The sequence below is a fragment of the Ovis canadensis genome, chromosome 15, assembly GCF_042477335.2.
Source record: "Ovis canadensis isolate MfBH-ARS-UI-01 breed Bighorn chromosome 15, ARS-UI_OviCan_v2, whole genome shotgun sequence".
NCBI classification, from domain to species: Eukaryota; Metazoa; Chordata; class Mammalia; order Artiodactyla; family Bovidae; genus Ovis; species Ovis canadensis.
In genome coordinates this window covers 85,469,815-85,487,039 of record NC_091259.1, presented here as the reverse complement: position 1 = coordinate 85,487,039, position 17,225 = coordinate 85,469,815, and the positions used below count along the sequence as shown (strand labels likewise).

Genomic DNA, 17,225 nt, shown 5'->3' with positions numbered 1-17,225 from the left:
TCAGATGATTTGCCTTGCAATCAAAAATAGCTTCTGGCACCACACCGTCCTCAAGGCACTCTTCATCTCTGCATTTCTGAGAGTGTAAATCAGAGGGTTGAACATGGGGGCAATGATGGTGTAAAAGAGAGCAAACACCTTATCTTCTGGAAACGTTGTGGCTGGTCTAATGTAAGTGAAGAGAATAGGCACAAAGAACAGAACCACAACTGTGATGTGGGAACTACAAGTGGAAAGAGCTTTGTACCGGGTTTCTGCAGGGTAAGCCTTGATGGTGTATAATATCAAAATGTAGGACAGCATCACGACCACAAAGATCACCAACCCCATCATGCCTGCGTTGGCCACCACTAGGATCCCAACTACGTAGGTGTCTGTGCAGGCCAGTTTCAGCAAAGGATACACGTCACAGAAATAGTGATCTATTTCATTGGGACCACAGAATGGTAGGTTAATGGTGAGGAGACCCTGGACAAAGGAGTGCAGAAATGCCCCAGCACAGCAAGCGCTGATCATGGCATAGCGTCTGTGCCTGCTCATGATGATGGTGTAGTACAGGGGCCTGCAGACGGCCACATAGCGGTCATAGGCCATCACGGTGAGGATACAGATTTCAATGCCCCCAAAGAAGTGCATGGTAAAGAGCTGTGCCATGCAGTCAGTGTATGAAATTGTGCTACTTTCTGCCAGCAAGTCAGTGACTAACTTGGGTGTCACTGTTGAGGTGGAACACAGATCTGATAGAGCAAGGTAATTAAGGAAGAAATACATGGGTTGATCCTTTAGCTGACTGCATGTGATAGAGATCATGACGAGCAAGTTTCCCATCCAAATAGCTATGTAACAAAATAAGACTAGTAGGAAGCACACGTGTTTGATTTTCATGCTCTGGGAAAGTCCCAAGAGAATGAATTCAGTGATGTTATTGGTATATTTCATGGTCTAATGCAGTGAAGACTCAGTGAGTTTGCCTTAAAAAAAAAAAAAAAAGACAGGTTAGCATGAGAAATATTGACTAAGCATGGTGTCAATCAGAGTGAGTATTGGAGAAATATATTCATTTAGTAAATCAGCTTCCTACACTATACTTTTAAATAGTTAATTCTAAGCCCCATATGATTAGCTTGCCATATAATATGCCAGATCTGTTTACTTTCTAGAGTGAAAGAGAATAGTATTAATAAGTACACTTGCTCAAATATAAACAAACATGCGCAGTCATCTTATGTATGGGATGAAAAGTGAGCTTAGGAAAGATACATTTCTTTTCCTGAAGCAGCTTGTTTGCTTAGGAGATTCAAACAACCAGACTTAAAGTGAAGGGAGTAAGGTAAGTTGTGCAGTTGCAGGACAGAACCCTGTCTTTATTTTAAATGTTTGTAATTTTTTGTGGAATATGATTTTTTTAATACTGCACTAAATTATTATCTTTATCAGTGAGTTACTTGCACACAGGGCAAGTGACTCATTTGCCTCACTGAAGAAAAGCTATAGCGAACCTAGACAGCATAAGAGATATCACTTTGCCAATATAGGTCCATATAGTCAAAGCTTGGGTTTTTCCAGTAGTCATGTATGGATGTGAGAGTTGGAGCACAGAGAAGGCTGAGTGCCGAAGAATAGAAGCTTTCAAACTGTGATGTTGGAGCAGACTCTTGAGAGTCCAAACAGCAAGGAGAACAAACAAGTCAATCCTAAAGGAAATCAACCCTGAATATTCATTGGAGTGACTGATGCTGAAGCTGAAGTTCCAATATTTTGGCCATCTGATGTGAAGACCTGACTCACCAAAAAAGACCCTGATGCTGGGGAAGATGGAGGGCAGAGGGAAATGGGGATGACAGAGGATGAGATGGTTGGATGGCATCACCGACTCGATGGACATGAATCTGAGCAAACTCCAGGAGACAATGAAGGACAGGGAAGCCTGGCATGCTACATGTAGTCCATGGGGTCACAAAGAGTTGGACACACTTAATTACTGAACAAGAAGAAGTCCAGATTCTGAGAAAAAGTATGATATATTTACAAACAGTGTGGAGAAAAATAAAGAAAATACTGTATCAGGTGAAGCAAAAGTAACTGTGGCATTTCTTTTTAATTTAAATTAGTAAAAGGTAATAGTAATTATGTGTAAAATTGAGAAATAAAGGTTGCCTAAAAGACTAATAACAATAATGAGGAAGTGGATGGCACTTGCTTGACACAGATCAGGTTTCAATAATTTCTATAATAGAATATTTTACAATTTGACTAGTTATAATCTCCCTGCTTTGTTATCTTTTAGGTTACAATGATTGCTTTTAGAAATAATGAAAATTTCATAAATAATATATCCTAAGAAATATTTTTCAAAATATCGCATATATTATTAGTATTTCTATAATCAGAAAAATATGTAAAATTTACTTCCTTAAATAGCTTTACTTTAGGTTTTAGACGCTTTCATTTCCAATTAATTTTCCATTATGCTTCTATAGTTTATAAGCATATTTTTAGTCTAAGAATTTAACATCATTTTGATACTTTGCTCATTAGACTTTTGGAGGAAAGGATACCCTAACCAAAAAAAAAAAAAGTAGAAACATTCCATTAATTCCCAGGCAGGATAGGTTGAAAGTTTGTCTCTCTCATGTTAAATAGATGCTATACTAACAAAATGGGAAAATAATTAGAAAACTTAACTGGTTCCCTTTTTTTTCTCTTAAATATTTCTCCTTGACAGCCTCTAACTTAATATCAGAGACTTTATATTCATGTTATTTAAATTATAACTTATATTTCCAAGACTCCCATGTTATTTCCAGTTTCCTTTGTTAATATTTGAGTTACTGATTTTATATATACAAGATCTTCATATTCATATTTAAGTGATTTAAGGAGAACATTTTGTATCATAAACTATAAGGACTAACATTGCTGCTAACACAAATTCATTATATATGACAACAAATTTCTTTTTAATATGAGCATTTCTAGTATAAATATAATTGTTTTGTGGTAGTGCAGGTAGAATTAGCAGGTACATACTATGAGATGGGCATTGATTATTTTCTCTTTCACTTTGTTTCTCTTCATATCATATAGATTGAGTATCCCATACACCATGAGTATCCCATACACCAGGATAAAAAATAAAAATGTGCTGAAAGATTAACAGCTAAAACTGAAGCTATTACAACTCATATCAAATTGATTGTTATTGAAGGTCTTTCACAAACATAAAAGATAAGTCATGATAATGATAATAATACCTAATATTTCCTGCAAGTAGGTTTAAACATTTCACATTTATTGAACCATCAATCCTAATAAAGACCAGTGATCATTTTGTTATCTCTCTGTTGCAAAAAAAAGGAAGCCAAACAGTTAACAATTTGGATAAATACTGATAAATATTAAAGACTGTTTTTAGGTTTATTTTAAATTTTTTTCACTATTCGGATGTTGCTAATTCGGTTGTCAGATACAAACTATGATTCTAGGGAAAATGTTGCTTTTTCTTTTGTTGTTATTTCTTTCATAACCAAGTTGTCTCACATGACAAAAAGTCATGAATAAGCTAAATTTTTCCCAACAGCTTCAAAGTTTTCTCTTAACACCTGTACCAATTATATTTGGTAAACTAATTATATTTGCTCTGTGTAACTGTTCATCCTGTTCTCATTCTTCCTTATTGGATTTGCTCTACCTTGACATTCCGGATCTTCTGATATCAAGGTTTTCTATACTATAGCCTTCCACTTTTTCAATTAGTCAGTATATACGTATTTTGCAGAGAAGCAAAGGAAGCAGGAGAGTGATAAATCTCTATACTAGTACACTCCCTTAACTTATTTTAACTGTAACCATTTTTTTCTTTAATATTTTTTTTTTCTCTTCTGTCTGAAGCATGGTTTTGTTTTTTGTTTTTTTTACTTTTCTCTTATATAGCCCCTACGTGACACAAATGCTATCATTTCTTCATGAATTTCTCAAAATCATACCAAAAAAAGTCTGTTTAACTTTAGCATCTTCTGAGGCATATGACAAGGGGAATGAACATGTGGAATTAGCATGTTTATAGGTAAAATTTAATTTAAATTATATATGCAAAATTTATTTTTCTTACTTGAAAGTTATTATTTACTATAGTTTGATTGAAATTTGACTTACCAGATTATTATCTCATTAGATAAAATCTTTTATCTCTGAGTAAATGGTGGCAGTGTTCTGAATGTGGTCAGAATCTTAACTGCATTGCTAAAGATTCATGAATTTTATCATATAATCAGCTCACATGATTCTGGTTCTAGGACTTTGCTGCTGTCCTTATAGAAATAGGAAATGCTCTTCTGATTTTTGAAACTAAGACAAAGTGAAATGATTGCTAGCATTTATGTTGAATAGTGGTTTGTTTGTTTGTTTTTTCCTACACAAATGTTGTATCTCTTCTGGGGTTCTGGGAATGGAAATGTACACATAAGCCTTCTGTCTGATTTCCAAAGGTGTTTAAATTAGGTGACCTGGGAGATCATAACCCCCAACCTCCCTGTCACCTTTTCTAAGGATGAGACAGTTCCCCAAAGAAGGGCTGGCCAAGTCCTTAAAAAACAGTTATGCCACAGCTAACAATTTCTTATACTCTGAGGAGTTAGTACTAACTGAAACCCCACTTTTGTTCAATACTGAGACTGTAAATCATGGCCTTTATGTTGAAACACAGTTTGAGGAAACCAAAGGCCAATATAATCAGAAATAAGCTTTTTTTTCTTTTTTTTTTTTTTTAACGTGGACCATTTTTAAAGTCTTTATTGAATTTGTTACAATATTGCTTCTGCTTTATGTTTGGGTATTGGTCATGTGGGGTCTTAACTCCCCAATTCAGGGACCTACCCCACACTTTCTGCACTGGAAGGCAAAGTCTACTGAACTGTCAGGGAAGCCCCAGAACCAAGATTTGAAGTTTGGTTTATTATAGAATAAATGGTTTGAAAAGAGAATGAGAAACATCTTGTGTGTTGCTTCAAATCTAAAGGAACCTCCCAACCTCACTAGTTACTTTATTATATAGTTTTAAATTTCAATTTGTTTAAAACATGTGCTTATTACAATAGATACTTAACTGAATTGTCATCAGACGAGGTGGTCAAAGTAATGAGGATTCAAAGAAAATTAATTTATAGCACAGCATATGATATTTTAAAAAGTAATAACTGTGTGCTTAAATTAAATGCATATTCTAGTCTCTGGCTCAAGTAATCTGTAGCTGTTCATGAGATCTCATTAGATATATAAATTTCTATTTCCATAGGATTTTTATAGTTTCCTAGTGCAATGAAATGTCATTAACACTATTGACATGATTTTTTTCTGTTAATTTTTTCTTTTGATACTAATATGAATACTATCTTTCTTTTCATTAGTGCTTACCCACTCAATATTCTTCCTTTACGTTTAACCACTTGGCATCTTTATTGTTTAGGTTAATCTTTTAAAAATATATGGCTATATTTAAAAGTCTAGACTGATAGTTATTATCTTTTCACTCAATAATTTAAATCAAGCAGTCTGACATAATTTCATGGATTCATTTCAATAGTTCTATATCTGTTTTCTATTTTTGAATATGTTTTTATTTTTATTTTTTATTTTTTTATTTTTTAAATTTTAAAATCTTTAATTCTTACATGCGTTCCCAAACATGAACCCCCCCTCCCACCTCCCTCCCCACAACATCTCTCTGGGTCCTCCCCATGCACCAGCCCCAAGCATGCTGCCCCCTGCGTCAGACATAGACTGGCGATTCAATTCTTACATGATAGTATACATGTTAGAATGTCATTCTCCCAAATCATCCCACCCTCTCCCTCTCCCTCTGAGTCCAAAAGTCCGTTATACACATCTGTGTCTCTTTCCCTGTCTTGCATACAGGGTCGTCATTGCCATCTTCCTAAATTCCATATATATGTGTTAGTATACTGTATTGGTGTTTTTCTTTCTGGCTTACTTCACTCTGTATAATTGGCTCCAGTTTCATCCATCTCATCAGAACTGATTCAAATGAATTCTTTTTTACGGCTGAGTAATACTCCATTGTGTATATGTACCACAGCTTTCTTATCCATTCATCTGCTGATGGACATCTAGGTTGTTTCCATGTCCTGGCTATTATAAACAGTGCTGCGATGAACATTGGGGTACATGTGTCTCTTTCAATTCTGGTTTCCTTGGTGTGTATGCCCAGCAGTGGGATTGCTGGGTCATAAGGTAGTTCTATTTGCAATTTTTTAAGGAATCTCCACACTGTTCTCCATAGTGGCTGTACTAGTTTGCATTCCCACCAACAGTGTAGGAGGGTTCCCTTTTCTCCACACCCTCTCCAGCATTTATTGCTTGCAGATTTTTGGATCGCAGCCATTCTGACTGGTGTGAAGTGGTACCTCATTGTGGTTTTGATTTGCATTTCTCTAATAATGAGTGATGTTGAGCATTGATTCTGTCCTCTTTACTTGTCTTTTAAGAAGATTTTTGTTTGTTTGTTTCACCGTCCTGAAATTTTGGAAGTTTTCATTTCTGTCATTGCTACAGAAATTTGTCACATGTGAATCCTATTTATTATTTAAAAGAAGATTTTTTTTGTTTCTGTCATAGTCCATAAAGTTTAAGGGGCATAACCTTCACTAATGATGCCACTGGTTTAGATCTTTGCGGTGGTAGCAGATATTGTAACAAGAAGTTTATAGAATATAGTAAAGAGAGATTCAATTACTGTGAACAACAATTTATGATAGATCAGTAAGTTCCCAAAAATAGACTTCTTTTTTTCAGTAAGAATCTTGGAATTCTGACATGGTTGACCTCAACTGAAAGCACTTCACTGCTCGAGATAAGGTGGTCCCAGGCCATCTTATATTGGTCTCCATGGGAACAAAGACTCACACTATGTTTATCTCCACAGTTCCTAAATGCACAGCTAAAATAAACATTTTTGATGACAGAAGCCTTTCGTTGGTTTTTTGTTTTGATTCTTATTAAACCCAAATGTAAGCCCATGGAATATAGTTTCCCTACCAGTACAGTGTAACCAAGATAACACCGTATCTCTGATAGACATGCATATATTAAGGTCACCATAACAACAACAACAAATAAACAATAGAAGGCATTAATTTCTATTACACATTCTTCTCAATTTGCTTGTTTAGCCTGGGGATAGATATACCTGGGACTCTGGCAACAGATGTTCATAAATTACTTAGATGATGACTTCAACTGTACCTCCTGTTTCAGATCCAGTAACCTGACCAAAAGCTCATGTCAATGTCTGAGGATTCAGGTCTCTGAGGCAAAGAGTATATCCCTTCCCAAGTGAAAAACAAGGTGGTAAATTTACCACCACGAAAAACTTAGCGATTGCCAGCAATACACCATCAAGTCAGAATGATATCTAAGAGGTTAGGTTTGAACAAATCTCATTGGCTTAAGAAATGTTCATGAAACTCTTGCCAAATTGTCTCTTTTCCCTCAGTCAATAGCTGTGATCTTACAGGGGGTTGGCAGAGGAGGAAACACATGATTGCCTCTGTTTGCATTTAGTTCTATAAGAAAATTCAGCATTGACTGAACATGGAATGTTATAGCATTACAGCCTCAAACATGAATGTTTCCGAAAGGGTAGAGGTGAAAACCTTCTTAGTAGTCAAAACCTCAGCCAATGTATTTGATTGTCTAGTTTGTATAGGCCACAAGATGTCTAGATGTGTAGGTCTATTCCAGTTCATGACATTTGCTAATGATTTCACTGGATGTTTAACTTTAGGAAGCATAGAATAGAAGGCGTGAAAGAAAAAAAACATTTTTTTTCAGCTTCCATACTGTACAGAAACCCAAACTAGTCCTTTGAAAACCCACACATACCAGACAGATACAGATTTTTATGGCCAACAGCTCAGCTGAGGTCCTAGCTCACAGCCAGCATCAACTTCCAGGCATGTAATTCAAGGTGCTAAACAACTTCAGCTGCCAGTTAATGAACTTTTGAATTTTCTAAGCTGCAACCCCAGACATCACAGAGCAAAGATGATGAAGGGTTAATAGGGTAGCAGAGATGTGCCTGCAAATGGGTCTCTCTGCTCGGGCTGAGCATCCTTCCATACGAGGCGTTCTGCCAAAGAGTCTGTACACAGCCTTGAGTTTAATGGTCCCTTGCAAACGAGGGAGCATTCCCTTCTTGAGATAAGAAGGAGATGGGGGCTGTGTGCAGACTCTGCAGTAGACAGAGATTTCATTCCCCTTTGCTATACAATAACATGTATGCACCTGCGCTGTGCTGAAAAGGCTTATTCATGCAGTCTGGAATTCTGCCTAGGGGGCTTTGTATAATAAACGGCAAATATTTTTTTGCCCAGTTCTGTTCCTCTGGCCAGAGTGGTGTCCTGTCTGTCTCTTGTGTGTCTTGTATGTTCTGTGTCATTTTACTCGTAATCACCAGTAACCTACAGATAAGCCATCTTCACTACGTCTAAATTCCTGATCCCAATCACAGAAACAAGGGCTAATTCAGTATTGCATAATTTTCATACATTTAATTATATACTTTTTTCTTCTTTAAATTTCAAGTATTAATTTTACAATCTACTCTTAGTGTTACAGATTATTCAATAAAGATTGCAACTTGAACTAGAAGAGAAACTAGCATTGTCCAGAATGTTCAGGATTTGCATTTTTTTTGGGGGGGAGAGAAAGAGGGAGACGATCTTAAGCATCTTGTTTGGCAAAAGCATAGAGATGTTATTGGTTTTTGTAAGGAGGTTCAAATTTAATGTAGAAGAGTGTTTATAAACAGTAGCAAAAGGAGTTAAATGTCCCACTCATTTACTTATTAGCCTCAGCTCAATAATCCACCTTTAAATGCTCTCCTCTGAGATGCTGGGAGTAAAATTTCACAATATTTTTCCTTTAGCAGATGACTTCCTGTTAGTTTACGTCACTAAGAGCACACTAGAATGAGACTGGCAATCCAAAAGAGAGAATTAGAAAATTAGCTATAAGATACTAGAGAATTCATGTTTCAGTAATAAAGGATGCTTATTTAATATTGGTCTGATATTTTAAGAGGGCTTCCCTGGTAGCTCAGATGGTAAAGAATCTGCCTGCAATACTGGAGACCTAGTTTCGATCCCTGAGTCAAGAACATCCCCTGGAGAAGGAAATGGCTACCCACTCCAGTATTCTGGCATGGAGAATTCCATGGGCCGAGGAGCATAGTGGGCTACAGTCTTTGGGATCGCGAAGAGTCAGACACAACTGAATGATTAACACTTTCACTTTCATTTTAAGAATTGACATAATTATTTTACTCAAATCTAGTAAACATCCACTTCCCACTACTTACCACCTACCCATTTCCTATAAAATTAAGCATTTCAAAATTTAAAAATGTATATATATGAAATTCCTTAATTTGACATTGTGCTATATTGTGCTATAGCATAGTCAAAATACAATGTCAAATTAAGGTATTCTTGAGACAGGTAAGAGAAGAAAAAAGGGGGGAAATAAACATGAAAGAATTAAATTTCCCAAGCAAGAGAGAGCTGAGAAACTGCTTAAGCTTCTGCAGCCAGCTTTTGCAATCACTGTAAACTCTATCCAAACATCGTTTTCTCATCAATTTTATTAAATACTTTGCCCTATATAACAAATATTTTTAATGAGCTCAGTAAATAGAATTGATTTTCTCCCCGTTCCCTATGATTTGTGAGCATTGCTCACCACTTAAAAACACATTGTCTATATTTATAGATTTAATATACTGCTACAAAAATTCAGAATACAATGAATAAGGTAAGAAACAATTTGAAATACCTCAGGGTCATATATGGGTATGATGTGCTAGTTTACTATTCCTTACTGTATTTTTTAAGTGAGCAGTTTCTGAAATTGCCATATACACATTTCAGTTAAAAATCCAATAAAGATAAAATAAAAGAAATATAACAACACAGATTTATGAAGATAATCAGGAAAAGTTTTAATTTAATCTGTTAATAAAAATAAACAAAATTACTCTAAGATATTGGTTATCTTAGGGCATTTGTTAACACTAATTACTGTCGTAATTTTCTCTGCACCACAATAATATAGTTAAATAATTTTTTTTCCTTAGTAGCATTTCACAAAAATTAAGCACTCTTTTATTATTTTGCTGGTTAAATTATAAGAATAGTTGTTATTATAGTTAAGGTAAAATTTCTGCCATAAGTTCAAATTTTCTCTTAGGTGTATCAGAATATGATCTGCTATAAAATTTCCTTAATTGAATTGAATAACTCTAGTCCATTTCAGGATGGCAAGGATTTTGAAGGTAGGAAATTATTAGTCAGTGGAGATATGCAAGCATAAACTGGGCTATTCCTTGATAAGAATATGAAGGAAAATATTAAAGAACCAAAATAAGACTCAATGCAATTCGCTATGGATAGAATATTTTATCACTCTAACTCAGCTGTTATTCTCAGCTGGAATTCTACTTGTGAATAATGTGCAACTAACAGTAAAGTTAGCCAAATAATTTTCTGGTAATCAAAAGTTAAACTAAAGAGAATAAATTTCAATGATGTATAATGCACACTTGTTCAAATATTCTTTTAAAAATATGAAATGTTTTTTTCACTAATTCACTGACAATCACATCTAATGGCTGTGCAATGAATTTTTAGGTTGAATCAGGAGTAGTTTCTTCCTGAAACCTTCACTTTGCAGAGCCTTAGAAAATTGTATATATTTGCCCAGGGAGTAGAATGTGAGTCAGTGAGTCAGTGAGTCAGTGATGGAACCAATGGACCTTCAGATTAAAGTAAATAAATAAAACAAGTATTCTGCAATTCTCACACAAGCAAGCAAACATTTTCAGTCCTGAGAGTCATAGAGTCATCTGTTTTATGCCTATGCCTAATGGAAAATTGGTTGAGAAGAGCAGAATATGACTTCTATGACAATGTAACAATTAGTTGGCCTTTGAATATTCTAAGAAATCATGTTCCCAGAGGCATTTCTAAACAAAGCTTCACAAAAAGCCTCCCACCTCGCTGTCCAAGGTCATGTCCCTGGAGCTGTGGACATTGCCTATCTCAGAGCTTCTATTCTGCTGACCATTTTGTTTTTCTCTTATGCCACTTCATTTCCACAGATCATATACTCTCAGGCCCAAAAGTACACCCTAAAGTTCAGGTATTTAATCCCTTACTTCATACCAAAATCCATGTGTTTCTTTCAAGTATGTAAGACTTCAGAAAATCAATTTTTATAATATCTTAAGTACTACAAAGTAATAATAACGATAGTTTACTGAAAGATTATTCATGCTTCAAATTTATAATCCCATCTCACAATAATGACATAAATGGCAGTACCTCTATTGTGTTAAGAAGAACATAAAGTAATTACCAAGCTGATCAGAATCTGTTTTATTCACTCACAGAAAGCACTCAATTATTTTTCTCCTGTTTACTAGCTATTTGAACTAGTCACTTAACTTCTAGAGACTCATGTTTTTATCTTTTACCTAATAATATTCATGTATGTGTCCACCATATCTTCTCATGGCATGGCAGCTCATTTATTTTTAATACTGAAGTGTATTACATTGTCAATATGTGCCTCAGTTTGGGGCTTCCATGGTGCCTCAGCCATTAAGGAATCTGCCTGTAATGTGGAAGACCTGGGTTTGATCCCTCGGTTCAGAATATTCCCTGGAGAAGGGAAGAGCAACCCACTCTAGTATTCTTTCCTGGAGAATCCCATGGACAGAGGAGCCTGGCAGGCTACAGTCCATGCAGTTGCAAAGAATTGGACATAACTCTTTTACTTTATTTACTGAAGGTCATCTTAGATGTTTCAAGGTATGGCAGTTATAAATGAAGTTGGTATAGACATCCATGTGCAACCAAATGTATTTCCAGTCAGTTTGTTTGTTCTTTTCTATATCACATTTGTCTTTTGCTGATTTTCTTTTATTTTTCCTAAGTGTATAAGGTGAGGTCTTTGGTTTTGGCTCTTATTCACTAATCAGTTTTAGACAAGTAGGAGTAGATGAATATTTACACATTTTAATTTAGTTCCTTAGGTTTTATGGGGAATGTTTTTAAAATGTGGTCAGTAGGTAAAATATATGTTAGTCTGAATTTTTGCTTCTTCCTCTGTCTACGCTAATTACAATTATTATTTTTTATTTCAAAGGAAAGTCAGGACACTTGACACAGAAACTACCTTAAAACATAATCTACATACTGGTATTCTTTGTCGCTGTTGCACAATTCATTTCTCAATGACTCTAGAGGATGTATATATGAATGTTCTATCAGAAATTGTAAATATTGCTTTAATTTTAGATTGCAACTTCTCCAGTACCACAGAATCAGTATCAGTACATGATTTGATGCATAAGTACAATGTTTTTAATAAAAATATAATTAAAAATATATTTGCTATTTTTTTTTAAGGATACAGGATGCTTGGGGCTGGTGCACTGGGATGACCCAAGGGATAGTATGGGGAGGGAGGCGGGAGGGAGGTTCAGGATTGGGAACACGTGTACATCCGTGGCAGATTCATGTTGATGTATGACAAAGCAAATACAATATTGTAAAGTAAAAAAAAAATAATAATAATAAAATAAAATATATTTGCTTATAATTCATTGATCCATTACTTCTCATTACATAATAAAAGTCATTTATGACAAATCCATAGGTAACATCATGCTCAGCAGTGAAAGCAGAAAGTCTTTTTGTTAAATCAGAAATGAAACAAGCCTGCCCAATCCCACCACTTATATTTAACAAAGCATTGGAAGTCCCACACAGCAATCAGACAAGAAGAAGAAATAAAAGCTATCCACATTGAAAGGGAAAAAATAAAACTCACTCTTTGCAGATGACATAACTTTATATAGAAAAGTATAAAGTCTCCTCCTTTAAAATATTAGAAAAATGAACTTAGCAAAGTTACCAGATTTAAGATTAGTATATACCTGTTGCTTTTCTAACACTAATAATGAACTAACAAAAAGGGACAATATTTTTTTTAATTCCTGGTTAAAATGACATCAAAAAGAGTAAACTACCTAGTAATAGTTTATTGTGGTTCATGGGGTTCTTATGGCCTTGAGAACCCAATGAACAGTATGAAAAGGCAAAATGATAGGATACTGAAAGAGGAACTCCCCAGGTTGGTAGGTGTCCAATATGCTACTGGAGATCAGTGGAGAAATAACTCCAGAAAGAATGAAGGGATGGAGCCAAAGCAAAAACAATACCCCGCTGTGGATGTGACTGGTGATAGAAGCAACGTCCAATGCTGTAAAGAGCAATAGTGCATAGGAACCTGGAATGTCAGGTCCATGAATCAAGGCAAATTGGAAGTGGTCAAACAAGAGATGGCAAGGGTGAACGTCAACATTCTAGGAATCAGCAAACTAAAATGGACTGGAATGGGTGAATTTAACTCAGATAACCATTACATCTACCACTGTGGGCAGGAATCCCTTAGAAGAAATGGAGTAGCCATCATGATCAACAAAAGAGTCTGAAATGCAGTACTTGGATGCAATCTCAAAAATGACAGAATGATCTCTGTTCGTTTCCAAGGCAAACCATTCAATATCACAGTAATCCAAGTCTATGCCCCAACCAATAATGCTGAAGAAGCTGAAGGTGAATGATTCTATGAAGACCTACAAGATCGTTTAGAACTCACATCCCAAACAGACGTCCTTTTCATTATAGGGGACTGGAATGCAAAAGTAGGAAGTCAAGAAACACCTGGAGTAACAGGCAAATTTGGCCTTGGAGTACAGAATGAAGCAGGGCAAGGGCTAATAAAGTTATGCCAAGAAAATGCACTGGTCCAAGCAAACACCTTCTTCCAACAACACAAGAGAAGACTCTACACATGGACATCACCAGATGGTCAACACCAAAATCAGATTGATTATATTCTTTGCAGCCAAAGATGGAGAAGCTCTATACAGTCAACAAAACAAGACCAGGAGCTGACTGTGGCTCAGATCATGAAATCCTTATTGCTGCATTCAAATTTAATTTGAAGAAAGTAGGACAAACCACTAGACCTCAGGTATGACCTAAATCAAATCCCTTATGATTATACAGTGGAAGTGAGACATAGATATAAAGGCCTAGATCTGATAGATAGAGTGCCTGAAGAACTATGGATGGAGTTTCGTGACATTGTACAGGAGACAGGGATCAAGACAATCCGCATGGAAAAGAAATGCAAAAAAGAAAATTGCTGTCTGGGGAGGCCTTACAAAGAGCTGTGAAAAGAAGAGAGGCGAAAAGCAAAAGAGAAAAGGAACAGTATAAGCATCTGAATGCAGAGTTCCAAAGAATAGCAAGGAGAGATAAGAAAGCCATCCTCAGTGATCAATGCAAAGAAATAGAGGAAAACAACAGAATGGGAAAGACTAGAGATCTCTTCAAGAAAATTAGAGATACCAAGGGAACATTTCATGCAAGATGGGCTCGATAAAGGACAGAAATGATATGGACCTAACAGAAGCAGAAGATATTAAGAAGAGGTGACAAGAATACACAGAAGAACTGTACAAAAATGATCTTCATGACCAAGATAATCACAATGGTGTGATCACTCACCAAGAGCCAGACATCCTGGAATGTGAAGTCAAGTGGGCTTTAGAAAGCATCACTATGAACAATGCTAGTGGAGGTGATGGAATTCCAGTTGAACTATCTCAAATCCTGAAAGATGATGCTGTGAAAGTGCTGCACTCAATATGCCAGCAAATTTAGAAAACTCAGCAGTGGCCACAGGACTGGAAAAGGTCAGTTTTCATTCCAATCCCAAAGAAAGGCAATGCCAAAGAATTCTCAAACTACTACACAGTTGCACTCATCTCACACACTAGTAAAGCAAGGCTCAAATTCTCCAAGCCAGGCTTCAGCAATACATGAACTGTGAACTTTCAGATGTTCAAGTTGGTTTTCGAAAAGGCTGAGGAACCAGAGGTCAAATTGCCAACATCCACTGGATCATGGGAAAACCAAGAGCATTCCAGAAAAACATCTACTACTTCTTCTTTATTGACTATGCCAAAGCCTTTGACTAGTGTGGATCATAATAAACTGTGGAAAATTCTGAAAGAGATGGGCATATCATACCACTTGACCTGCCTCTTCAGAAACCTATATGCAGGTCAGGAAGCAACAGTTAGAACTGGATATGGAACAACAGACTGGTTCCAAATAGGAAAAGGAGTATGTCAAGGCTGTATATTGTCACCCTGCTTATTTAACTTCTATGCAGAATACATCATGAGAAACGCTGGACTGGAAGAAGCACAAGCTGGAATCAAGCTTACTGGGAGAAATATCAATCACCTCAGATATGCAGATGACACTACCCTTATGGCAGAAAGTGAAGAGGAACTAAAAAGCCTCTTGATGAAATTGAAAGTGGAGAGTGAAAAAGTTCGCTTAAAGCTCAACATTAAGAATTGAGCCAGAGGAATGGTATGAGGAGGGAGGTGGGAAGCGCGTTCAGGATTGGGAACATGTGTACACCTGTGGTGGATTCATGTTGATCTATGGCAAAACCAATACAATATTATGAAGTAAAAAAAAAAAAAAAAGTAAAAGAAAAAGAAAATAAAATCAATTTTTAAAAAAAGAAAGTAAACTAAGATCATGGCCTCTGGTCCCATCGCTTCATGGGAAATAGATGGAGAAACAGTGGAAACAGTGTCAGAATTTAGTTTGGCAGGGGCTCCAGAATCACTGCAGATGATGATTGCAGCCATGAAATTAAAAGACACTCCTTGGAAGGAAAGTTATGACCAACCTAGATAGCATATTCAAAAGCAGAGACATTACTTTGCCAACAAAGGTCTGTCTATGGTTTCTCCAGTGGTGATGTATGGATGTGAGAGTTGGACTATAAATAAAGCTGAGTGCAGAAGAATTGATGCTTTTGAACTGTGGTGTTGGAGAAGACTCTTGAGAGTCCCTTGGACTGCAAGGAGGTCCAACCAGCCCCAGGGAGACCAGTCCTGGTGTTCTTTGGAAGGACTGACGCTAAAGCTGAAACTAAAACTTTGGCCACCTCATTCGAAGAGTTAACTCATTGGAAAAAACTCTGACGCTGGGAGGGATTGGGGGCAGGAGGAGAAGGGGACAACAGAGGATGAGATGGCTGAATGGCATCACCGACTCAATGGACATGAGTTTGAGTGAACTCCGTGAGTTGGTGATGGACAGGGAGGCCTGGTGTGCTGCAGTTCATGGGGTCACAAAGAGTTGGACATGACTGAGCGACTGAACTGAGCTGAACTGACCTAGTAATAAACTTAACCAAGAAAGCAAAAAACCTACACTCTGAAAAAAATTTTTTAAAAGGAAAAGGAAAATGATGGAAGAAATTGTAGACAATGCAAATAAATGAAAACACATCTTATGCTCTTGAATTATAATAATTAATATTATTAAAATATCTACACTATTTAATACAACCTAGAAATATAATACAATTCCTATCAAAATACCCATGAAATTTTTACAGAACTAGAACAAATAATTTAAAATTCATATGAAGCAGAAAGATCCCAAATTAACAAAGCAAATTTGAACAACAACCAAAAAAGCTGAAGGTATCACAATTCCACTCTTCATACAATATTCAAAGCAACAGTAAACAAAATGCATGGTATTGGTACAAAAACAGACTTATGGATCAATGGAACATAATGGACAGCCCAGAAATAAACCCATGGACACCTATGGTCAACTAGTCTTCTACATAAATGCCAAGAATACATAATGGGGAAAAATATAATTTCTTCAGCATTCCCTGTCTGGTATAGCATGGGATTTATGCTAATTTTTAGTTTTTCTGACATATTATTAATAAATAAGGTGAATTTTATATACAAGAGAACAATATATACATTCATTGAAAAGAGAATACAGAGTCTTTGAATTTAATTTCATAAATGTTTAATTACAGTTTAGTAAAAGTGAAATCGCTCAGTTGTGTCTGAGTCTTTGCAACCCCGTGGATTGTAGCTCTCCAGGTTCCTCTGTCCACAGGATTCTCCAGGCAAGAATACTGGAATGGGTTGCCATTTCCTTCTCCAGGGGATCTTCCCAACCCAGGGATCGAACCCGGGCCTCCCACATTGCAGGCAGACGCTTTATTCTCTGACCCAC

The 17,225-nt window shown here is 36.2% G+C and overlaps 1 protein-coding gene across 1 annotated transcript; it reads right to left on the bottom strand.

Moving 5' to 3' along the window:
* On the bottom strand, positions 1-939 carry LOC138421021 (olfactory receptor 4P4-like). The gene has a single exon (XM_069554744.1). It carries the CDS (start codon positions 937-939, stop codon positions 1-3), a length of 939 nt encoding a protein of 312 aa, XP_069410845.1.
* Positions 940-17,225: the final 16,286 nt, after the last annotated feature.